Below are 26,195 nucleotides of genomic sequence, written 5' to 3' on the forward strand. Positions count from 1 at the left end.
GAATCACTTGATTCTCARATATGCAGAGAAGTCMTAACAGTGCTTTGAAGCACTGTTACCACTTYTACCAGTGCCCATATCCTCCATGGYTTTCAACACMAAGGTTTGCTAAATGAAGAGAGGTGGAAAAACAAAGAATGAAARAGAACCAGATTTTAGCTATGGGTAAAAGCAACAGTGGCTTCTGTTTTCAAAATCTGGCTGTTTCAAAATGGTCGAACTCCAAGTGTATGCCCTGCAGCTGACATCCTCATTAAGAGTCTTTTAGCAGCCTCCCTTCAGCCCAGGGAAGATCCTGTGCTGATGTGGGGTTTGTACCCACTGTGAGTGTGTCCTGGAACATCCCCAAATCCACACAGTCCTCAGGGATGACCACACTGGGAAGGAACGAAGCAGGGACATGGATGGACATGTCCAGAGACCAGACAGCTCTAATGGTATTTTCCAGTGCTCAGCCCAGAGTGCCCACCCTTGCAGACACAAACATACCCAAAGGGTATCAGAGAGGGCTTTGCTGGGTTACCTTCCTGTCTGTTTGTAGAACTGCTCCTCAAACTCTCGAAGAGCCTTGCGAAGTCTTTTCTTATCAGCTCTTGTTTCTCTGAGATGTTCAAGCAGAACGGGCCTGTGAAATAGAGACAAGATGAAAGCCCCTTGGGCTTGGAAGGGTTGTAAAAGCCCTGGATTTGGGTAGMAAAGAGCTTCTGCTGTGGGGCCATGGCAGGCACTGAGCAGAGCCTGTGACATTCCACCACACACAGCCACCATTGAGCTCCTCCCTTTTACTGCTATCCCCGCCCTTCTAATAAAGTGAAGCCAGAGACTGATCAACAGGGGAGGAGAAGCATTCAGGACTGAGTCTTGCTCATGGCCTTAATTCCCTGTAGAATTAATGGAGTTGACAGAGCTCAGCATCTCACAGGGAAATGCTTTGCATTGAATTAAYGTCAACATCGAAGCCCTGCTCCCGTTTGCAGCTGTTCCCAGTCGTTACTGTGATGCAGTGAAAATGCCAGTGGTACCCAGAAGCATCATTTTTGGAGGCCATGTTTTAGCTAGAGTTCAGAGAATAAGGGTTTTAAGCAGAGAGAATTGTGTTATGACATTTTCTCCTGATAATTTTTTTGCTAATAACAAAATGCTCAGAAATATTTTCCCAGCATTTATGAGCAAACAATTGCACACTGGAGTGTAACTGGAGTTACTTAGAAATCTAAGYCATTTTTATTTACTCTCAATTTTGTTAGAGTCCAGCTAGTTTCATTTATGTATCTAAGACTTCCCAATCAAAATACAAAAGATACCATCCCCTGAGCTATGAGAACATATGTGTTCCTGGAAGGCACAGTCTTCAACAACTTTCTTTTTCTGGTCTTGGCACAAAGTTATTTAAATAAACAGCTCAAACCACAGGTATGCTGCCCAAACAATGAATCTGCTCTGCTTGCTCTCTCCCACAACAAAACACTGAAAATATTCCCATGCAACAGGTATGGCTCATGTTTCATTTACAAAGTCTACATGAAATGTCTTTAAACATTTGGGGTAACAAAAGAGAGGACTTACATTGTTGCCTCATGTAAATTGGACATAGACAAGGCTGTTKGCCTGTAGACTTTCTTTTCATCCASAGGTGAAATATGTGCAGGCTCACTCTCCTCCTGAGAGTAACACAGGTGCTCTTCAACAGGGAAACAAGACATTGGACCAGATGATAACTCATGGCTGCTTTGAGAATGGTCTTCATCTGAGTCTTCCTCCTCCTGCTTGGGAAATAAGGGATAATAATGTAAAAACATTATTAAATTAATTGTTTCAATCACAAGACTTACAGCTAACAGGATAGCAACCTAAAGAATTAGGATCTGATTTCCTGGATGTAGCCATTGAAACAGATTACACAYATTGAAAGGTGTACCAGGTCTACCTGAGATTGTTCATGAAAGCACTCATGGTCACTGGGTTACTGTGTATTGCCCACCAGGAGTAAAAAGGACAGAAGCTCCCAAATAYCTCCAGCCAGCAATTCATTTCTGTCTGCTTCAAAGCCCTTCTGTGTAGTAAAGATTTAACATTATTTATTTATATAAGCAGTGCTGTCTGGGTGGAACTTGTACTGGTCTTAAATACCATCTACTGCGTGCATTATATCCAGATGTTTTGATTGTAGAGTTGGAGGGAGAGATTCCACAGTGTTATAGCTACTAATGTTAACACTAAAATAGACTGAYATTGGTGTCTTCCTCACATTGCTCCATGCTCAGAAGAAAAACAGAGCTACTGAAATTAAGGCTTGAACACAAGAAACTCCACGGGGCAGAGCTCCTAACAAGTGACACTAGAGGGATTTGCAGTTAGATTTTTCAATAAAACACCCATGTGCACTTGTGCAAAGCTTCGCACTGGGATTTTTTTAACAAATGTAAAGTTACACTGTCATCTAACAAGACTAATAATTTTTTTTTAATTCACCTAGCCCCAATTACTTTCAGATTAGTATTTTTATAGACATAGTAATTAACTTCCAAGTAGTCATATTCCATGTCTTCACTCACCGTGAGACCACTACTGTTCCATTACACCAATACATTATTAAAGTATTGCAAATTGTGTTTTTGTGCTATATGATTGATAAAAGCRTTGTTGATAAAATATGGAAGTTAGAGGCAGTGACAGCAGAGTCCCTCATGGAAAGAGAGGTTTCCAGTTATTTTGCAGATATTTGCCACGATAGAAAACTAATGCCAGCCTTTGATGTCTTACCCAGCCCACTGAATCCTTGCCTCAGAAACTGCTGCTGCACGTGGGAACCTCTGGCATGCACAGAAGYTGCATTTTACAAATACTTAAGAGTATTTGCTTTATCTGAAGTATCAACACCCTGCTCAACCAATGATATCAGTAGTTCTATTGCTCCCAAATGGGCATATAGGTACAAATGAAATTCAGCATTTGTATGTTTTGTTGGCAATGGATGAATTCTTCCCAACTTACAATTGTTGTGATCAAAGATGGAGCAGCAAGAAGTTTCTTGATAATTCTGTATCTGTCATAAAGAGGTTTCATGAGACTCTTTTCTTGCTTAGTTACCTAAAGAAAAATAACAAAATACGGTCCTCAAAAATTAAAAGTAAATTTAAAAGATTCTCATKTTCTCCTGTAAAGCTGAGAAAGGTATGAGAAGAGTATGACCAGAGGCRTATTCTTTTTGCATAGATATTCATTCCATGGGAACTGTAATTTAATCTGCACAATTTCTTAAAAGGAAAATGACAGTCTATTTTCTAACAGAGAATACCCAGTGTGGTTTCCTCACTTTCTTGAGCCCCACTGCCCAGGCAGAGGGGCTGCTAGAGCAGTGGGAGTTCAGTGGCTGCTGCTACTTCTCTGAATCCTATGCTGCAAAGATGCCCTGTTATTCTCCTCTTCATCTCTGAACCAGGTCCCTTTTACTTCTATATAGTAATTCCTTTTTTATTCTCCTTCTTGGGAAATATAATTTCTTCATACCCTTCTTGTATGCACACTCTATCCCTCAGCTCTCATTCCAAGCCCAAAGAAGATGAACAAAACTTAGGTCAGAATCAGATCATCATTTTAACAACTAGCATATTTTTGGACAATACTGGTGCCAGTTCCCTTTTCCTCTACCACAACTACTGGCCAGAAACAGGGACAGTAACAAGAATAGAGACAAATGTCAAACAGACATTTCTCAGTTGTTCTCAATTGTCTCGCCAATTGTAGCATTTTTTTGTTTGCACCTATGTTCAGCAATGAAGTCCCTTGAAAGGATTTTAATTACTAATTTTAGTCCTGCTGTGTACTAAAGGAAAACACATCATGTAATTTTGTAGTTCGTGTCTCAGATGGTGCCCTATATAAAACCCTTCTCAGCTGATAAGCATTCTAATCATACATGATAGCAGAGCCAAATCTGCTGTGAATATGTAATCTTCCAACTTAATCATCAAATCCTGCATTTCCCAATCATGAAGAGAGATACAGAGCCACTATTGATTTTTACTTTAATTTTGATCATAAAAAGCAAATTCATCAGCATCAGGCAATAATATTTATACCTGAAAATTAGCTTGAAATAACTAAAATTTTGTTAATTGTGTAGAATTCATCTAAATWTATTTAATATACCAGTCAAAAAATACTGGTTAGAGAAGTTAAGTAATTTTAATTTACCTGTTTTTCCATGGCATACTTACAGGTTGACCATGAATACTCTCAAAATATAGTAGACATTTCTGAAGACTGATTTTTTCCAAAGCCATTTGCTTTTTTGTCATATCCTATTTTAAAAAGTTATTTATAAGATTTTGAGTCAGGATTTCATGACAAGGGTACAGGTACATATCTGTTTAATAATCTCTTCTTCCCAGATAAACATTAATAATGAATTCTATTTCTGTCTGCACTGAGGTCAGCGGGSACTTTGCATTCATTTAGCAAGAAAAGAGTCCAAAATTACATTACTTAAATATTAAGTATGTTCAGTTGCAAAGAATAAGAACAACCACCATTCTAGACAAAATACTCAGAAACTTGAAAAAATGCAGAGAAGACATTCCTTAACTTTTTAAATTTTCATCAAGAAAGAGAAAGAGATTTGCCTTGGCTGGTAAGGGATATAGAACAGAAAGCTCCATCAATGCAAACCCAATCAATTTACAAGAAACTGCTTTTTTCTGTTCAAAAATTGCAATCTGAAGATTGCACCAGAAGAATGTTGATTTCTCCGTTGGTGAATAATCAACATCTGCACAAGTGTCTGCTGGGGGCAGCACACAAAGTAACAGATATTCAGCTCCTCCCCCTGTTCCCAATCAGAATCATCTGCTCCTGACACTGAGTAATTTCACCTGGGCCAGAACATCAGGGAGCACATGAAGTGAATTTTTGTTTGATGCTCAAATGAAAAAACAGCACAGAGCCACTAGTCAGAACTGCTAATCATATTTTGCCTAAAAGGTCTGCATGAGTTAATCACTCTCAAATCGTCTGTCATTCATGTTAAGAGATGAGTTGCTAACTAGAACGCTGGAGTATTATAAATCAGCTAATTTGTTTATTTATTGCTAGTTCTGCAATTAATACAAGGTTAATTCTGTCAAAAACTATTAAGCCTGGAGTAGCTGAATGGTKAGGAAGAAACGGGGTGATCATTAATATTGATTTTACACAAGAGAAATGATCTCAAGAGGGCTTAACATTTGAGCCTATTTCATTAGCTCATTTTATTAGCAATCTCAAGGCAAGTTGGTATTCAGCTAAGTTTGAAATCATTTCAAAATCAGAGAAGGCAGCTGGAGTCACAAACTATAGAATTGTCTGAGACGTCTTAGGACTGCAGGCTACATACAGCAGCAGCAGGAAATTCAATGCTAATTAAATAGAAACACTGCTTCACAGCCAAGGAGAAGATGAACTGAAGTGGGTCAATGATGAGAAGACAGATACATAAAGGGGACCAGTCTGAGAAAAGCCTTGGGGGACAGGCTACAAACATTCAAACAGAAGGCTAAAGTTGTTTGTGACATATAAAGAAAGAATAGGGGGACTTCACCAAAAGATAAAGCAGTAGTTTGGTTTTCCTAACTTGGAGCAGAGGCACACAAAATGTTATATAYAGTTATCTTCTTCACTGGTCTCTTCTGTCCCCTGCATGCATATGCCTTTCAAGCTCGCTGTTGTTTTTTCCAGACAGAAAGTGCAAACTCTGGGGACAGAAGGACAGACAGTGTAGTGAGGGCTGGGCCTGCCTGGACYCTGTCAAAGGCAGTGCTTTGTTTCCTCACAGGCACACAGTCAGGTTCCCAGGACCTTAGGCTGCCACTTGGGGATGTGTGGTGGCTCATTACAAAGCAGTACTTAATACAAAATTAGAAAGAAAAAGTTAAAGAAAGGCGATAATAGACACCTCCATAGAGTGGTGCCTGTTCCTGTCAGCCAAGGTCAGGCCAGCTCCAACCTTCCCTGCTGGGAAAGGCTGCTGAGGCACAGCTCAGCACCTCCTCCAGGGCACTGAGGCAGCAATCTCAGCTCCAGCTACTGAACATTCGGATTGGATTCAAAGTTGGGATTTGGCCCTTGGATCTGATATTGGGGGATTTGGTGGGGCTTTTTGAGTAGCGTAATTCAAAGTGCTTATTTGCCTTTGGTCTCCTGAACTATTACATTCATGCTCTTAATATTTTTTTTTCCCTGAAGTCTTGTACCTAAATGCAAATTGAACTATTACAATAAATCACCATCTCCCTGCACAAGGAGCTGGTGACATGAACGGTAACAGGTGGCCACCCCTTTGTGGGTTACTGAGCCATTCACAGGCCAACCCCAATTTTCTCTACACCCACTCATTCAATAACTTACTCACAGGCTTTTTTGCAGGAGGAGTGTTTTGTTCTGGAAACAACATTCTGCTGTTTCATATTGAGATCTTGTGGTTTGTGCTCTTTAGACAGACAGTAGAGATTTTACTCTGCACCTTCCTAAGGACACGCATTCTCTCATTTGTGTTTCAGCAGAGCTTTAGCAGCTTTAGCAGCTTTTCCACAGTGGAACTTCAGGGAAGGACTTGGCAGGCTTTTATGGAAACACTATCTTTGCCCAAAATAACTAAATATCAAAAGGAAAAGAAACATTTAACTGCTATGTAGTTTACTGTTAATCTAGCTGAGATTCTAGTTTTCTATCTAGAAAACAAAATGTTGTACATAAAAATATGTCTACAGTAACACCAAAGTTGTTTGCAGCTCAAATGCAGCGTTTGATCTCTGCTGTAACCACATCCAAGACATCCTTGATCCATTTCACATCCTCGGTGCTGCAGACCTCATTCTCCCCCAAAAAGTCCAGGACGACTCATAACCAAAATCCAATCTTTTTTAATGTTAGCCTTAGGGAGCTACAAAATATATCATTTTGAAACAGATCAATTTGATTTCATGTTATTTCTGCTCGAGCCTCTGTTCCCCAGCAGTTTTGGATAACTATCACCAAGCACCTTTGCTAACAAATCATTTTCACAACACGAGTTCTGTCCACAAGAAATGAAGAAGAAAATTAATAAGATTTTTTTTTTAAAGAATATTTGAAAACATTGAACTTGCGTAAATATTTAATTGACATTACTTCATTGTCTGCAAGAATAGTTCAAGCCAGCACTGCCATTTCACATGTTTAGGATGTTCTCTTGGAAAACAGGGAGAAGTCAAAAAAAAAAAAATTAAAAATTAGTGGGAAGATACCTACACCCAACTTTTATATGCTTTTTGGACAGGATTTCCTCACGGACATCTGTTTTGGTGCCATCTGATTTTACTCCATTAATAAAAAACTATTTCATGACTCACAATATTATCCTACAGTCTTKCACTGTTGGGATTTTAGAACTATATACAGAATGGCATGATTTTGTTGCCCTTTTTTATTTTCTGGTTATGAAATATTTTTCCATTTCATTTTTCTTTATTTAAAAAAAAAAAGTTGTATATAAAAAGAAACTATTAAAAAAAATCAGTCATTCATGCAGAGCTCAAGACCTGAGAAGCATGGCATTGTAATGCACATTCCTGTTTTTTATATAGTAGCTAGTTGTTTAAGAACCAAGAACAGAAAGAAAACAAAGCAAATATTTCAATTTGTCTCTGCTGAGTACTCTCTGCAATTGAAATCCACCCAGAATCATTTCTCAGTTCTCACATAGTTTAGCATTTAGTTCTTCATCCCCTCAYCACTTCCCCTTTTTCATTCATCAGCCAAACGCTAAATGTTTCTGTCAACATTTAGATTTTAGGTGCCTTTGAGGGCAGAATTTATTGTCTTCCTTGGCTGTAATAGTATCAGGACAGCAGCATCATCTGACAGTAAAAACAACCCCCAGAAAAGTGGTGTTTTGGGTGGTATGTATTGTTTTAGAGAGTCCTATAATGTTATAGGAATGTGAAGGCACAGCAAAATTTTAAAATATGCACTAGTTTAAAAACAAAAACTAACTGCCCAGCCTAGCAATTATGTTTKGTAGAATATTGCTCCTGCATTTAGAAGAATAATTGAGAACATGGAAGAGCAGAGGCAGGATCAGCACAAGTAAACATACAAGGTCAGAAGGGCAAAGCAGTCTGGATGGTTGTGCTGTCTCCTCAGTGCATGCTACTGACTGTGCAGAGGCTTTCAGCATTTCTCAGCTGAGAGGGGACCTTTGCCATCARAATAGCTTCAGGAACATTTTTTGTCACACAGTTTCTGTGGCCTCAAGGCACTTKTGCTGCCCCCCTCTCCAGTGCAGCAGGATGTGCACGCTTCTGGCACACAGCCTTCAAAGCAGSACGTTCCAGCAGTGCTTGCAAACAGTGACATGTTTGTCACTGAGCAAAAATTGGTGAGCACTGCCTGGAAAAGCCATGTGCACCTCTGCACCTGAGCAGCTCTTCTGAGAGGAGTCACTCCAGGAAGCTGCACTGGAGCTCCCAGCGCTGCAGTGGATGCACACACTGCCAACAGCCACACACCAACATCTGCCTCGGGGAGAGAGYTCTGAGGGAACAGCCACACTCCTTAAATACCTTAATAGTCTCAGGAAGGTTGAAGTGCTGTCTTTTCTCCTTCAGTCGTCTCAACACACTGTCCATGGTTTCTTCCACTGAGGGAGCGGGTTCCACGCTTGTGGCCTCGTGTGTGCCAGCCTCTTTGGAGGTCCTGCTGCTTTCACAGTGCTCATTTCTTTGGGGCACTGTGGGGGTGCAGTTCTGTTCTTCTGACATTCTGAGTTTCAGCTCTGAAAGGCAAATTGCATGGCAAGGAAATAGATTAAAAATACTTGCAAAGCAGTTTTATCCAATGCTACCAGGAAAAAACAACCCAAAACTTACCTACTTCTTGCATACAATTATTATCATCCACAGACATGTAGGAAAAGAATTCTGCTTCACTTTAACATGTAACATCTTTTGCTCCCTAGAGCAATTTAAACTGTCCCTCTCCGTTGGAGAGGCCACACTGCCATCCCAGCCAGGCTGCCCAAGTGGCCCTCACAAGGAGGAGCAGCCACTTTCTGAAATTATTTCCCTTGGCAGAAGCACCCCAGCAGAAGACAGAAGCTCCCCAGTCACCAGCCTGCCTGGATGTGATAAATTCTGTGACTGTATTAACTCGACACCGAGCCAAAGCCCCTGGAGCTCCAGGGACCTGCACAAAGCAACAAGGAAATTGAATTAAAATCTGAATTAGCTCCCATAAAACCAGACTTTGTTCCAAGCATACGCCTGTCTGGTGAAGGACCTTGGGCAAGGCAGAAGATTGATGTCTCGGACTGCGTTAAATTTGTTGAAATCCATGCACAAACAGTAAAATAATTTTTTAGCTGTGACAGTCTGAGGATACAGGGAAAACCAGTCATTTTTAGTAAACCTATAGAGCTGGAAAGGACAGATAAGKCTTACAAACTTGAAGAAGGACCTACAAGCACTGGAGTGTTTTCCATTCCAATTGTACTTGTCATAAAAACCCCATGAATCTGGCTTCACTTAAAAGCAGTGCCATTATTTAGGATAAGAAAAATTAAGGGTTGTCACAGGATTGAGGCATTTTGGGTGTGAAGGTGAGGCTGATCTCTGAAAGCTAGACCCGCTGGATAGGAGAAGCAATGGTTTGAGTCAGAGACATGATTTCCAGAAAGGTAATCATGTAGATTGGCCATTTCTTCTCACCTTCCTTCCCAAGATTTGCAACACAGAGTTCAAGGAGAAATAATAATAGTAGCAGTCATCATCATCATCATCATCATCTTGTAATCATATAGGATAGTACTCAAGGGAGAACTTTCCAGAAGAAATTTACTGAAAGATGAGTTTCTAATTCTTTATTTACCACAATCACATCCTCTATATCTACATTATGAACTCTATCTAGAACAGAGATGAAAGAYAATACTACTGTTTATTTAGTAGCGAGAATCCATTTATAACAGGGAAAAAAAAAAAAAAAGATTTAGATAAATTATAAATAGCCTTCAAAAAAAAGATCAATCCTGGCTACAGACTCCCCGAGGGAAAGCATGTGATATACCCACAGACATTAATGGAGTGGTATGCAGACAGTCAAGGGCAAAACCTGACCCTCAAGGTCAAATTTACTATCAAGGACAGATCTGTTTGTGTGATCAAAAGAAATAAAATCCTTAGAGATGTCTATCCTCAGTCCTAAAGAACCATTTGCACTACATTTGTGCCATTACAAAGAAACTTTTAACTTCTGTGTTTCATAAAAATACTCATAAAAATTTTCCAAACAGCACTGCCTTTTGCATGGATTTGCAGTGATGAGGGAGAGACAATGGCTTTTTGCCCTTCCCCTTTCTGGCCTTGGTGTGAAGGTTGAACTGCTCACTTTAATCCCTGCTCTCAGGAATCAAGGCAAGCCATATCACACAGGATCTTTGTTGCCATTGGGGGATTTATTGCCATGCACTGTGAGAAATAAGCAGAGCAGTGAGGTACACTGGCCCTTCCAAAAGCTTCAGCAACAAAGGGACACAACGCGCTGTAATGTACCTTTGAGCTGCTTCCGACCTTTGGCCAAAGCATTCATCCACTTCAGAACCTCGGGATTGGAAGTCTTGTCACCGTGAGAAGGCTGAACACAAAGCAAAATGTAAAGAAAGTAAAGAAACAGAAGGAATTGCCAGTTAAAGGATCAAACAGAGAAAACCCTCCCCACCCCCAGCGTGCTACAAAATGTCCGTAGTTCTGACTGCACTCTATCAGTGTCATGCAGAGCATCTGCCTTGATCACKGCACCAATTTGTCATGGCTTATCTCTCCCCATTGTGACACAGGCTACAAGGATCTGACTGTTATGTCTCTGATCCCAAAAAAACCACAGTAACGAACATTTCCGTCTCTGACTAATTGGATAAATAATCTCAGGGACTTCAAAAGCATCGATCAAATACCTAATTTTAGTCAAGTTCCTAGGTGATTTCCAGGATGGTAACTGAACCTCTCTGTCCCTTGCAGGAATAAGCCCTTGCTTTAAAGCAGGGATTCTCTTGGGAAACAGCATTTTAAAAATTTCTGCTGACCTGCTTAATTAATGAAATGAAAAATCCTATGCAAGAGTGATTTCAAAAGTAACAAACAACAAAGACTTTGTATATCAGGGTTCCTTTTTCCATTTAGAAATTGCCTCCAAATTAAAATCAATTTACACTGAATCTTCACTACTCAGATATTTAAAATGACAKAACCGTTTTGTAAAATTAGTCTTCTGAAATGATTTCTTCTCTGGCCATAGAGTGAGGGTTGTTTATGTTTGAAATTTTGCTCCTAGGAGCATACAATGACCATAGGGTCATACAGTTCACAAGTTTTCAGCCATGGAATTACCAGGTAATATGTGATTTGTTTATTCTRACATAGTCAGAAAATGTCACAAATTTCCCTGTTTCATGTTGTACACATCCTTAGCATCAGGCATGTTTTATATGCTCACACTACACAATTCCCAGCACAGAGCTCACCACTGGCCTCAAACAACCCCCACAAGTTTCATTTCTCTGATTTTTGAATCAGCTCAGCTTCTGCTGAGCCCCAGGCTTTGGAGGTTTCCAGGAGTCTGCCTGAGTGAAGGAATCTGTACAGCAGAGCGAGTTTCCAAGCAAATGACTCTCACAAAGCCAATAAGTAGCTTTTCATCTTTTGCACCATTTTGTTTCACAAGCCTGTCAGCCATGATTCACTGATTCACATTTCTCAAAGATGGATACTTTGCAACAAAGGTAACACAAAGAAAAAGTAAATTAGAGTCTCGGAACTACTGCATACACTGAAAGATGCAGAAAAGATATTCCCTCATTGAAGTTTTTCCTATTTCATTTTACCAGAAATRCCCTTTCTCACATTGTTTTGAATAWGTTTGAATACACTGGGATCCTTGYCTCCCTCTTRGAGTATTTCCCTTTTCAATTATTGCCTTACCAGGTATTTYTTTTCTTGCTCAAACTTTTCTTCATACTTCCTAATTTTTCTCTTGAGGCTCTGAAGATGCTTGGTAAGTTGTGTTACAGTCTGTGGTTCTTTGCAGTCTTCACAGCTACATCTAGAAGAACTTCTTGGCCTGAAAAAAGTCAAGAGCAAAGTTACAGGATCTAAGAGCTGGCTAGAATGGACCATGCCTTGTTTTGAGGCACACTTCACACTCATTTAGCACTTCAGAAYTCAGGGCTATTCCATTCTTTCACAGGATAGAGACAGCTTCGTTTTACAAAGTAAGCATAAAATAATTGCTTTTGCTTGAAGGTACCCCTAGGGTATTCTAATGGGTTCACCATCTGTCTTTCATTCTCTCTTCTTTTTTTAATTAATTGTGGGATTTCTGAATATATTTCAAAAAATTAATCTAGTAGGCAAAAGACTGATCCAGTATTTACATTCAACACCCACACCTTTATTCACAAATCTTCCAAGTATAACAGGAGACTGTGGTGACATGATTTGTAAAAGTAAGCTCAGGCAGCTTTTCATTCCTGGCAATGATCATCATTTTGAAGACAGTTTAGTTTCTGATTATTTACAGTTGCAAGTCAACAGAGCTGGTTATTATCCATATGCAGCTGAAGCTAAAGCTCTGTATTTAAATTTTTAAGAAGTTTTTCTCTGAAACTCACAGCTTTGTTTCTGGAAATCACATTCATGGACTGTCCATAGGCTTTATGACACTGTCACCTCTTATCAGTGACTCAAGCTATAATTTGAATGATTTAGTATTGTACTTTGATAGCCCTCTCTATCTTACGTTCACTCATCATACTAATTACTAACTAATATTTTAAACTGCCCTTGCTAATTATAATTAACAAAAACTTCAAACAATACTGCACACTGGTAGGACTGAGGAAACACTAGTTCCTATTTCTGGTGTTTCAAATTATCCATGTCAAAATATGCCACACTATGAGAATTTCTTTTTTATTATATAACAACAACTAAAAACACCCCATGGAGAGTCAAAGCTTGTGGATTGCAGACAAAAGTTTAAAAATRTATAAGAATTAAAATAGCTTTTCTTACATCATGAAAGGTTGAGCACTTGGTGGAGAAGGGGCAGACTCAGTGTCTAGATTAAATCTCTGGCTTTGGCTAAAGATAGAGCAGCGTGGTGACAGGAGAGGATTGTCTCCATCTGTGATGTGATACAGCAGTCGACTGGTCCCTAGGGAGTGATGTTCCTGTGGGCTGCTCTCCATCTCATTCTGCCAGTCCCTGTGGGCTGGCACAGGCTCTAGAAAGAAAGTACAAATCAGTGTGGACTGAGGGTCATTCACAATGTGTCSAGCTACCTAGGTGAATAAAAATCTGTCCTTACAGAAATATTCCAAGCRTAAGTATTCAAAGTGAACAGCAAACAGATCAGCAGTGTTGCATGCAGAGTGGACACAGCACTGAGGATGAGAAAATAGACGTACTGTCACTGGCTTAACAGAAATCCTTTTTGAGTTCCACAGGAGGAGGTGGATGSGTGTATTTATAAACTATGAAGTAAAGATGGAGACTTTCCCAGAGTAGAAGCATTACTTATATTTTCATAGATCTGTTTGCTTTTGAAAGCCACATTCCTGAAGAAGACTAGAAGTGTACATARTAAATTTAATTTTGTGATTTATCATTCACTCCCTTAGTGAAGAGAAAGGAAGGTCAAAAATATAATAAGTCCTAGTGCTAGGAACCTCAGGGCTGCCTGCAGTATCCTGCAGTGTTTTGTTGAGGTTTGCAGTAATGTACCCTTGGCTCAAAGAACACSAGGGATGAAAATAACAACCACCACCAAGAACATTCAATTTATTTGCTCAAGGTCATGGGCAGAGGCTGCTCCTGGGAGGAGTCATGCTTGTGGCACCATCGTAACAATGTCTTGGACTGTAAATGCAAACCTCACCTCAGGGGTCTCAAAAGGCAAAACTTGTTTTGTGGAGATGGTCAAGCTAGAAAAAGTAGAAATTGATGAACTCCATCACACTGATTCTGTTTATGGGTAACATGAAAAATAATGGCACATTACAATGCTACCTCAGGAACTCATCTTCATCAGGAGCTCATCTTCACTGTGCTGAACCTGAGTACATTGAAGGCAATAATCACTGAATCTTCTTCTCCCTCAGTAAGTGAAATGGGTGAGGATGATCTAACCTCATCAATATTTTTGTATCAGACGACTGGGATTTACAGCAGATTACATTTTCTAGGGAGAAACTCCACAATCTCATAAAAGCTCTTGTCCAAAARTTCTCTCTCTTGCTTTGCTAAAGTGAAGTTTGTGCTCTGACTCAAGTTCCCCTACAGCAGTTTCCACACTACATAATATTTTACACCAGCTACACTATTTTATTTTTTTTCTAAACCCATTAATATATACAGCCTTTTAATACATATCTATTGTTTTGCATTTCCAGGCAGCCATGTGTGTCAATTCTAATCAGTACTATATTTGCCATATGTCATGCATTCTAATACATTTCACAGAATCTTCTGTTCAATGAAAGTCTAAAACTGCACGGATAAACAACTGTACATGGATTTACTCACAGAAGAGCTGGCAGGTTTAGGTAAGGTCTTTCACCTTCGCTTTCTTTTGATTTTCTCCTTTGTACATGGGACACRACATTCCCATGCTGAGTATTTCTTTCACAATTTTAATGGAGCCTTTGTAGTACATTTTGTTTACCCTATTCTAAACAGATACCATAGCTGCAAATCCTTATTGCTGCACTGTGACAGCAGGGAAAAAACAGCTCTGGATGGCACCCTTCACAAAAAAAAAAAAAAAATCCCTACTGATTTTTAAAATAGCAGTGACAATGGCTTAAATAAAATTTTATTGGGCAATATGCAATGGCTTTTGCTTGATAGACAACAAAAAAATCCTATTGTATATTGTATAATCACAGTTTAGTTGGTCAAGCAAAAGTTAYATTTGACTTCTGTATTTGTAAGCTCATCTACTCTTAACAATGTCATCAATTATAATTACGTTAAGTGTTTTCACAGTGAGACAATGTAGTTGATTATCAATTCCAACCTTGTATCCTTCCTCTGAGTACTTCATACACTGTAGGTCAAATCCAGTTCTCCAAGACACCAGAGCAACAGCCAAATCTCCTAAATTGTGGATGACATTCAAATTCTCCCACCGAGAGACTCCAGGAAGGCACCGGGGAGAAGCAGGGCTAGAGCAGTCCTGGGAAATCAGGGACCCTGACARCAGACACTGACAATGGCTGCAATAACCAGTTCTGCAAACAAAAGTGTTTGCACTCTTTGGAAAACACTCTCTCCTTACCCGTAAGATTTTTAAAAATTAATACTTTTAGTTGGGTTTTGATCTGTTGTTGTTGTTGGGTTGGTTATTTTTTAAATTCTGAAGAACAGTACTGTCAAAGCAAGAACTTGGCTCCCCTACCTTTAATTTCACCATCTTTGAACTTCAAGAAACACATAACCACTGTGAAACAGGTTGACTAAGAACAGCTGCACAGTTTTTCATGTTCTGTTTTTACAAGGAATAAATTCTTTAATAGTCAYATTAAGTAGCACGTGCGAGAGATAACTTTCCAACTCTGATTTCCTGGGGACCTAAAAATGCCCTTCTTGTACCACTGATAAACTGTGTGGTCACAGACATTTGCTCCTTCTCACATCTACAACCAGACAATGCTATAGGCCCAGCCCAGCTCAGAACTGGAAGAAATGCACACATTCAAGACTAAGCACTCCTGGAAGATAAACCCAAAGCACGAGTAGCGGCTGGTGCAGCACCAGTATAAAACCAAAGGCACAGAGTTCAAGGAGGTTCTTTTATTCTGCTGGCGAGTGAGAGGGAAACAACCAGCATGACAAATTATTTGGAAATGTTTCTCAAAGGCCMGGGTATTTCCATTTCCCTGGCACCAGAGCCATCTGACAGCAYTGCTCTGCAAGGCTTGCACACTGGTGCAGCCCAGGAAGGGGGTTAGTTCCAACGCAACCATAAGTGCGTTAAATTATATACCAAATGTTCAGAAGTGGTCAGCAAATTATTCAAACTGATTCATTTAGGTGGCAGACTGACTATTAACAGTGGAACATCTCAGGGTAATGACAAGTTCTAAACAAACCTCATTTTTAATTAACACTTAAGGCCATCACGCTGATTCCAGCTTTGTGTAGATCCTAAACAAGACATGACACATTATCCTACAGGTAGTCCATGAACTGACCAAACTTCTACCTGTCTTCATGTAACTGGTCTAATTTTAGCCTCTATTTTTGCCAAAACTGGGARTCAAAGCCCCCTCTACCCAAGGCAGTGAGTTGCCCCTTAGCATCTATTCCATCTCATCCACTCTATCCAGCTCAGCACTGACTGAGGAGACCACAGGCATTAAAGTCAACTTCTAGTGTCTSATAATCTGCAGCATGGTTCAGCAGGTGCACTTGACATGACAAATCCTATGGTACAAGTCTGTATTTGTGCCTGTGATATTCTTCAAGTAAAACAATAATACATGGAAATCTCTTGCATAGAAAAAATAATTATGCAARGGTAATTGTTCAGCCCTCAGCACATTGCATCTGCGAATGCCTCTATCAGGATTTTTAATTTAAAAGTAATTTAGAACTTCTTGTAGTTGGTTCAGCTGCTCACTGCTGCAGGCACATGTTTGATGTAATCTCATATGCACAAGTTACAGAAATTACAGCTTTCTACACTTTTCTATATTTTTACCCCTTTAAAAAACTAKCTTATGTACCCCTCACAATTCTTTACAATCTCACTTTGGCAACTCTAATTCAGTTTTCACATACTAAAAAGTAAGCTGAAAATTGCTCAGAAGTAAGTTACTGCCCATCCCCTTAAAATCTGCATCCTGAAGCACTCTGTCATCTTACTAGACTGCTCTGTCTTCATTCTCCATATGTAATAATGCACACTTTTCTAATTTTTGCTGACTGGGATGTAAATGAAAGGGTTGTGTTTATTATTGCCTGACCCAGTGAGGAAAGGCAAATGGGAGATGCAGCATATGTGATACATTCCCTAGAAACTCTCTTCCCAGCCTGGTACAAATCTCTGGACTTCCATCCAAGGTGGTGGAGCTCAAACAGCCAATAGTCCCATGTGACAGCTCAATGCATCAGAAATTTCAGCAGTAATTTATGAGAGAGTTAGGAGCAGCTCTGTCTGTGCAAAATGGCAACTTACTAAAAACACCACAAACCACAAAGCAGATGTTAGCAGGAAAGGCACATTAAAACCCGTTAAACAGATAAGCTTTAACTGAAGCACAAGTTTGGGCTGCTGGAATGGCAGAGCATGCTCTGAAACCGTGCAAGAGAAATGCTACATCATGCAACATTTCCCCATGTGGCTGCAGAGGGGAAATGGGAGTAGAGACGGTGTTGGAAGCAAGGGTCACTACCAGCATGAATAAAAAGAATATTTAATCAAAACAGCAAAAAATGAGTTAAGGGAACAATTAGGAACCATCCTAACAATGAATTTTGAAACCACCAGAGCAAAATAATGCAGCATACTAGTGGAAAAGGAGGAAAGCCCCACCCTGCCACAAAGGAAAGGAGTCAGTGCAGATTTTGGAGGAGCTGCAGAATGTCTCTGCCTGTGCAGCACACAAATGAGACCTGCTTCAGTTTCAGATCCCTGCTGAGGKTAGCCCGGTCCAGGTTCCACACCCACATCCAAGAGCTATTGAGGTATTTACCCAGCTGCACCAAAGCATTCTCTTTCTTCAGCTAAAAACCAGAACATGTAGCCTTTTTACATCCCTTCATCTTTATAATGATTTCACTTCAACATCCATGGTTCCTTAATTTTGCAATGCCAACCTGAATTTTTTAAGCAGAACACTGTCATYTRTTGTTTGGTTTTGTTGGTTTTGYTTTTGTAAATAACAATRTTRTTTCTTGCTGAAAATGCTGAGCAAACAGCTCCTAAAAYAAGTTCTTCTGAAGCCAGGTTTTATTCTGATACAAACCATCAATTGCAAAGGGATTACTGACCTACCTGCCTTAATTTGAACCATACATGGTTCACGATTTAGGTATTTGTGTATTCATGTCACTTGTCTGTGAGATGTATTAGTCATACTGCCTTTGACCTATTTTTCACGAGCAGTGACTCCTCTTCTATTGAGCATCACGACTCTGCCAGCCCTGTGACTACAAGCCATGAATTGACAAAAATAGTGCTGAGCCTTAGGGCTATTTATTTCCATACTGAGGGAAAAGGGAGTGAGAACACACCACAGTTTGCCCAGCTGGGTAATAATACAGGATCATGAATTATTAAAATCCACATGCTGTAAAACTCACCTTCGCTATCTCTCTGCTGATGCATTAAATTAAAATCAATAATAGGAGAAATGAAGTGATATTGCTCTGACAAAAAGAATGACAAAAATAGAATTACATGATATGGCAGGTGATCTCACACAATACACACATAGGAAGTAAAGACTATATATTTACTTGGAAAAAAAATGAACAGATTAAAACTAAAAATAAAATAATTGGGGTCTTAAAACCTGTCTGAAAAGCAAAACTCCCTCTCAGCAGACCAGAGCGTTACAGCCATTAATTTCCTTTCTTTTAACAGGTATCACCCCTTTTTACATTACACAGCGTTTGCAGGAGGAAATGGTGCTTTGCATTAGCTCTGCAGTTTCCCAGAGGGCTGCAAGCCTGATTTTAAAGTGCAAGTCACAAGGCTTTTTTATAATTGCAAATGAGAGCACATCGTGGCACGCTCGCTTACCTCCACAACTGGCCCCATCGGCTTGCACGCTGCTTTGGGCTGGAGAAGGGGCTGYGTCCTTGGGTGCCGGCAGCTGGGGAGTTTCCTCCTGGGCTGGCAGAAACGCAGAGCACAGATCGCTTTCCAGGGCTTGCAGCTTCAACAAAGAATTCTGCAGACAAAAGCAGAACATTGGGCTGGGTAGAGAACAACAGGGATCAGCAATTGCTCTTCAAGTCCCGGAGCCCATGGGCAGCGCCTGCAGAGGGGTGTTCCACTGCCAGCTCCGGGAGGACGTGGGGAGAGCAGCCGGGCACCGTTCCACGAGTTTCTTCACTCCCGCTTATTTAAGTCCCGATTTACACGGATTATTCATGGCACGTGGGAAAGATGACTTTGTCAGCAAAAGGCGATTTATTCTAGGCAGCCAAACTGAGATGGTGTTCCTCTTCTTGGGCTTGAAGCAATACATTAAGGAAGTATTTCATTCATTGGACTGACATCACGATCTGATGACATTATGTCCCTCCCCATTTACCATTCATAAAAAATCAAATCTCCCTCTCCAGCCTGTGAGTGCAGTACACAGCAGCGAACAAAGAGTTACTGAGAACACGCTCACTCAAGGGATTCTTGGAGGAGAGGTTTTTTAATTGGCTTTTTTAGAGATACTTCATTATGTAGACACGGCTTTACGCAGCTGCAGCCGGGTCAGTTGTGACAAAGGTAAAACCAACACATCAAATGTGTGACAGGGGCAGTTATCTGTCACAGCACCTCCAGCCTCTGTGCCATGCGTGGTCCCTGGATTATTTGAATTTTTACTGCTGCATGCAGCACTGAGCTGCRCGGTCTCACACAAGCATCTCCCTGTGATGCAAACGCTGAGAAAGCCCCAATCACCATCTGATGGGGCAAAGTGAGTCACTCCCCACACCCCACGCGTTCAGCTCCCCCATCCCAAGGGAAATACAGCTTCAAACAGCAAACAAAACCACACAAGGCTGTCCTGATAACCGCACAGCTGACACACACGGAACATACGTATAACATTATGTCACTCAAGTGTACATATTTATGAAGGGCATTTTCTGAAGAAAATAATCTGAGTTGCAAGAGAAAAAAAATCTTCAAGTTTATGCCCTGAGAAGTTCATTTCCCCACTCTGTCAAATACCTGAAACCAATATTGATTCATTTAATGAAAAACATATTAATTTATTGGTCTGATTTCCTTTGTGTAACAATATATCACCTATGTAATGAGTAGTTTAATATGTTTTTCCATTGTTTTTGTTGTAGGGCAGTCCTTTTATAAACTGGATGATAGTGACTTAAGGTTTTTTTAAATTTTTTTTAAAAAAGAAACTAGTTTGTCTGAGAACAGCAGAGAAGACTTTCTGCCTTTATCCTTTCATTACTTTCATGGAACTCAGGAAAATTATGGAAACCTTCCCACCCCCTAAAAGCTTTCAGTGGCAGTAAATTTCCTTGTCAAGGGAAGGGTGCTGACTTGCAGCATACACAAGGCACTGTTTTGGGAAGGCCTCATTTCCCACTGTGTCTCATCCCAACTAAACTGAAGTGAAGTGCCCGTGGAATTATCACAGACAGGAGAATTTCACAGTCATTAATGTCATCTAGCAAGAGATGATTACACCAGTTTCCAATCAGTGAAGGCTGATCCCAGCCTGAACCTTACCATGAGAACAGCTGATGAAAATCAGAGAGAGCACAGATGAACAAACCATGAGAGCGTGCCAATATGGAAAACATAAGTGAATGTCTGACAAAAGGACTTAACCATCATGGACTGTTCCTTCAAGCATTTGACAAGAAAAATCCCATCTCAAGAAAATACATTCACTTTGCATTACTWTTTCTTATGATACATTAATATTTGTGGGAAGTTCGGTGTAAAAGCATTCACACAGACTACATTGTTAAACATTATACTTCAGCAATRCTCATGCTGTAATTCACCAGCTGGTTTATATTCAGTTGCTCTAACTGATATTTTTCACCCATCTGGGGAAGGTGGGTGGATGGCAAATTTCCAGCCACTGCCAAAATACTGAAAAAAAAAGAAAAAATTTAATAGAAACACCTTATCTGTTTTCATGAATGTGCCCTTGACAGGGAGAAAAAAACTGAGTAGCTTTGATTGTTTTGGTGCTACCAGGGAGATGATGAATGTGGAGTGTGCCACCAAGCCTACCTTACCCCTAAACCACAGCTCAGTGATGTGCCACTGCCACACTGCACTGCCCTGGAAAAGTCACCACAAATTTTCAGGAACACACAGCTYTGAGCAAAGGCCAGTGCATCTGCTCTGGGAGGGAGATTTAGTCTGGACATGCTGCTCACAACTCTCCTGTGGCCCCAGACACGTCCCTGGGCCACCTCTGCTCCTGGCTGGCCAAAAGAAGTCCCTGAATCTGTTAGAAACAATAGAAACAGCTGAAATACACACAGGGAAAAGTTAGGCCGTGGTGGGCACCATCATCGATTTGAGAAAGCTCCTACATGGAAATCCAGTGTAACTGAAGAAATTTAAGTTATGGCATTCAATATCAATGCTAATGCAAATGAAAAGACATATTGATATCTCAAATGGATCCTTAAATTGCCTTGGAAAAATAACCATATTGTTTCCTCTTAAGAAGAGTATCCTCAAAGCTGGAAAAAGAAGCAGTTATAATTGTGTTGCGCAAAGGCTTCTTATCTCTTTGTATGTCCCCTTAAAGCAACTGACAATTTAAAGATCTTGAGCCAAGCCAATTCCACTAGAGAAACAGCACTGTATACTATTCCAAGTAAAGGCAAAATAAAGATATTTATAGGAATTTGGAGGAAGACAGGAAGAGGAACAGTGTGGTCCTTCTCKCCTATTTGTTATTTTTGATAATGCTTTAGGAAAACACTGTCATGGAAAGGTCATAGAAGTGCCTGCTGGAGAAAGTACAGCACAAAAGCACTGCTGCTCCCAGAGGAAGCTCAGCCTGTACTAAAGACACCTTCTCTACAAAACAGCGAAGCCTGGACCCCACTGGCCATGGCCCCTTCCAACAATGATCATTGGAAATGAACTGGGAAGGCCTTAGGGCAAGGAATTACTGAGATAACGGATAATCTCTATCGTCTAGAGATAAATGACACACACTGTTAAATCCCTGTGGAGAACAAATCCTCCCAGTTCATCACCAAAATGCCGTGGCACTGAGGGGCAGTACCCTGACATGGAACCGAGCCATGCCCAGCAGGAGCAGTGCTTTGGATGTCAAGGAGGCCATAACCTGATGACTGGAGACAATGTGACAAATCACAGACCCTGCCCTTAGAAATAATTTATTTCCCTGATAAAACATTACTATTTTCAGCATCCTTTGTTTCATCCTTATGGACACTGGAAGATTTGATAAATTTAAGAGCTAAGGGAGCGGGAAAAGACCCAGATGTGCCCCAGCTGTGAGCTCTGCCCAGTCTCAGTCAGGGGCTGACAGCTGAGGTGAGGAGCAAAACCCAGGCTTGGTGCTTCCTGCACAAAGTGACATCACCCTGACCCACACACGGTGCTCCTGAATAAAAAGGATGCCTGCACCCTGCCCTTGGGCTGCTCCYGTGCCTCCCAGACAGCTATTCTATTATGTCCAGTTTATTGATGGATTTACTGGATTTATGAAATCGGCTGGGGCAGAGTGGGAGAATAATCCAAGCTTTCGGCATTTAATAGCCTTTGGAGTGATTCATATTGGAGAGAAACTGAGCAAATTTCAACCTGTTCAGTTTGTTCACTCTAAGGAAATTAATGCCTTTATATGTTACACTGGAACAGCTTTTTAATCTGAGAGTTCAGGTTAAAAWAAGATAGGCACATTTTATGCAAACATAAATAAATCTCTGCAGTATCCGTTCAGGCAATATTTGTGCCTTGAGGCATATGACATTTTCAATGCAGAACATCCTTTATGGGGAACAAACAAGCAACAATAAGATAGAACAAGATATGCCCTGGGTCTGCATAACGCCACGGGCGAGCGGTGAAGAGAGACACCATTTTCTCTATACCAGAAAGAGAATTGATTTTCTCATGGCACAGGTCCATTTGGATTTGCAGTAGACCTGAGACAAAATAAAATCTAAGATTTTGCAAAAGAAAGCATCAGGTTGTAAACCTTGCTCATTCTCTGGTTATTAACAATGTATTTTAATTTCTGATCTAATAATCAGTTATACTATTTCACACTGATTTATTTACTATATTATTACATTATTCTATATATAATGTATATGTATTACAATATTTTGTCTTAACCTTTAAGGAATCCTTTGCAAGGATTTTCAATGGAAGCTTTCAAGCAGAAGCTTCAGTGAATATTTACAGTGGAGTTTCTCAAAAGAAACAATAACTTCATGATTTCTCCAGGGCCTGAGGTGGCTCGACAGAGGCTGAGTGTTCTCCCTTGTGCTGGTCACTGAATGTGCCCTACTTGTCAGCACTGAGATTTCCTACAATGAGCAGTGACACAAATGCAGAGGAAACAATTCATTGCAAGGAGMAGATTAGGTCTGAATTCCTTTAAAAGGACACATTGTGGTCTTCCCCTAATGGAAGTCAGTCATCTATGTTAGACACAGATGTTCTCTGGCTCATTATGGAAACAAAGCTTTTTTTTCCAGGGTTTTTCAGGAATGGGCTTCTCTTCACCCAGCATTCTTGAAAGATGTCATTTCACTCATACTGAGTGTTCAACCCTTTTCTGAGCACAAACAGTTGGAAGCCTAAAGTTGGCTTAAAATATTTTTACAATCTCTTGTTTCTAGGTTTTAAACTATTCTAGCAGTGTCATATCCCATTTTTAACCTTTTCTCCAAAAACATGACTACAATGATTCATTGAAAAGCTGACTTAGGATTATTAAGCAATTACATTATTCCAAGACCTTAAAATAAAAAAAAAAATAAAAAAAACCAAAACATCTATTCAAAGTTTATAACATCATATTTCAGCTTTTGGTTAAGCTTACCTCATTTAAGCTGTTAAATTGATCAGTTGCTTCTTTTGGTGAAATGCTTGTGTTCTGATCTATTCTACAAAACAAAATTTTAAAAAATCATTCAATAGATTGCWTATCTGTGCTGCAAATGTCTCAGACTTTCCACCATGTGGGCATATAATATATCAATGACAGAATAAGATTATTTTATTAGAAAAATAGCATTTCTATGTAAGTAACATGACTATTTTCTAAAGCATTCAAAACAACAGTGGTTTTACTGGAATTTCAAACAATACATTTAAACTGTCAATGAARTCCTGTAAATGATGACATCACTATCTGAGCTCACTTTGTCATGTCCAAAAGTTCTACAGATGCATGTTCAGTGTCTTGGTGAGCTAATAGGGTTAAAGCCAAGAAAAAGCTCAAACAYATGCTTAAATCTAAGCACAATTTATGCTTTAAATCAGGAACATGAGTTTTTCTGTGTCACAACCATAGAGAATAAATCTTCCCATATTTAAATTCGATAGCATTTCAGGCTCCCAATCTTCAGATTCCTGCTTTTGCAAATTTCACAAAGRCCCCACGTGCCTGGAAATCTTCTAAGAGAGATGTCCACATTCCCTAACCAGCATCACTTTGCAGCCTCAGAGCTGTCCATTCCTTTGGTTTTCTCTCAGATCTCCTAACCAAAGTCATTTTACAGCCTCAGAGATGTCCGTACCTTTGGTTTTCTCTCAGATTTTCTGACCAGAGTCATTTTGCAGCCTCAGAGGTGTCCATACCTTTGGTTTTCTCTCAGTGTGCTGGTGCCTCTCCACATGGGAATAGGAAAGGAGGGCCCTGGACAGTAATGGGCAAATCTCCTCCCKGTGACTGTGGCCACTGAGGCAGCTGTGCCCCATCCAGGGCAGGGTTGGTTACTAACCCTCTGCACCAAGGAAGGAAACTGARGTCAAAAAACAACTTCCCACGGATTAAGTGAGCAGCCCCAACAGCCTCCCAACACCACTCTGCTGCCCCAAAACAAGCTGAGGCCTTTCTCATGTGATTTCAGAGCCTGACATGGGGGTACCACAAGCTGACTCTCAAGTCAGCGAAGCGAGAAACTGCAGCTGTCTGAGGGAATGAGATTTCTCAGTGCTGGAAAGGTGGTGATGCTTGGTGGCCCCAGGAGACTCACTCAGAGATGTGATCAAACCCAGCACAAAACCCAGATTCCTTTGCACAAAATAATTCATATTTTTCTGGGCTCACAGTCATCCCAGCAAAAACAAATAGCTGTAAAAGTCTCTAGAGAGATCAAAACCAGTACAGACAGATGTACAGGTGTTTGTTGTAGCTCTCCCAGGATTTATGAGGCATTTAGAGACTGAAATGATGGCTATGCCCCTTCTCTTACCAAACCAGACACAACCACTTGGCTCCAAATACAATCCAAGATGTGCATAGGAATAGAAATGAGTCATGAGAACAGCAAAAGGACTAATTTAATAGGAAAGAGTGAAATATTTGTAGTTTGGTTTAATGGCATGGAAGGAGGCAGCTGCAAGGCTACAAACAGCTGAARAATTAATTCAGTAATGGAGAAAAAATATTTAAAGTGATTTATTGCATTGAACTAGAGCAAGACATGAAGGAAAGGATGAAAACAACATGTGTCAGACTTGTACACTTCTGGTATTCTTTTGGATGAACTCCTTTCAGGGTGCATAACACAGCAAATGGGAATTCTCCTTAATAAAATAAAAACAAAACAAATTTTAAAAAGAAAAGACAAAACCAGTAAGTGCTAGGAGCAGTTTTGCACAGGGACTGTACAAAGTTCTACATCATTCACAGCTGTATCACTCATGTGTCYTACACTCTGGAGACTATGAAGTTTACAGCATAAAGTACCACCTCTCTCATTCAGGTACACGTTCATGTCTGCTGTTTTAGGAATGCTTTTAATCTTTCTTTTTACTGCTCCTTCTTCACTAAAAATACTGGAGTAAGATGCTTTTATTTGTGCATTCTTTGGATCCTGGAGATACTTAAATCATTAAGGTGAGAAACCATTTTTATGTGACAAACATTTACATTTTCAGTCTCACGTGTGCTGAGCTGATCTTACTCTATGCAGAGTTTTGGGGTGTGCTTTTTCATTTTCACCAAGATTAATTGCTCTGCTAGGCAAATGCAGGTTTTCTGATTGTCACCAGGCAACACAGGGCTTACAATTTAATGACTGTGGTTTGGATCCTACTCTCATTAAAAGTCAATCACAAAATATCCATTAACTTCAAAAGCAGCAGGAACAAGCCCTAATTTTCCATCTGTGCTGAGTACATTAAAATTATTTCAGGCCTTAGCTGAAATTTTGAATAATTGCAGGCACCCTTATTTTGTACAA

At 40.1% G+C, this 26,195-nt stretch overlaps 1 protein-coding gene across 1 annotated transcript in view; it reads right to left on the minus strand.

The window, feature by feature from the left end:
- FAM13C (family with sequence similarity 13 member C) overlaps positions 1-26,195 on the minus strand; it is a 110,842-nt gene that overhangs the window by 1,773 nt on the left and 82,874 nt on the right. Inside the window, exons 11-21 of the mRNA XM_057368372.1 lie at positions 23,825-23,888; positions 18,820-18,970; positions 18,378-18,443; positions 13,083-13,293; positions 11,991-12,129; positions 10,566-10,647; positions 8,580-8,791; positions 4,221-4,304; positions 2,995-3,090; positions 1,567-1,766; positions 524-625 (exon numbers count right to left, since the gene is read on the minus strand). Of these exons, the coding sequence (XP_057224355.1) occupies positions 524-625; positions 1,567-1,766; positions 2,995-3,090; positions 4,221-4,304; positions 8,580-8,791; positions 10,566-10,647; positions 11,991-12,129; positions 13,083-13,293; positions 18,378-18,443; positions 18,820-18,970; positions 23,825-23,888 (1,407 nt within the window). The remainder of the gene's footprint in view (positions 1-523; positions 626-1,566; positions 1,767-2,994; positions 3,091-4,220; positions 4,305-8,579; positions 8,792-10,565; positions 10,648-11,990; positions 12,130-13,082; positions 13,294-18,377; positions 18,444-18,819; positions 18,971-23,824; positions 23,889-26,195) is intronic.

Source organism: Malurus melanocephalus, unplaced genomic scaffold (genome assembly GCF_030028575.1).
Source record: "Malurus melanocephalus ecotype Western Australia unplaced genomic scaffold, MMel_1.1 scaffold_91, whole genome shotgun sequence".
NCBI classification, from domain to species: domain Eukaryota; kingdom Metazoa; phylum Chordata; class Aves; order Passeriformes; family Maluridae; genus Malurus; species Malurus melanocephalus.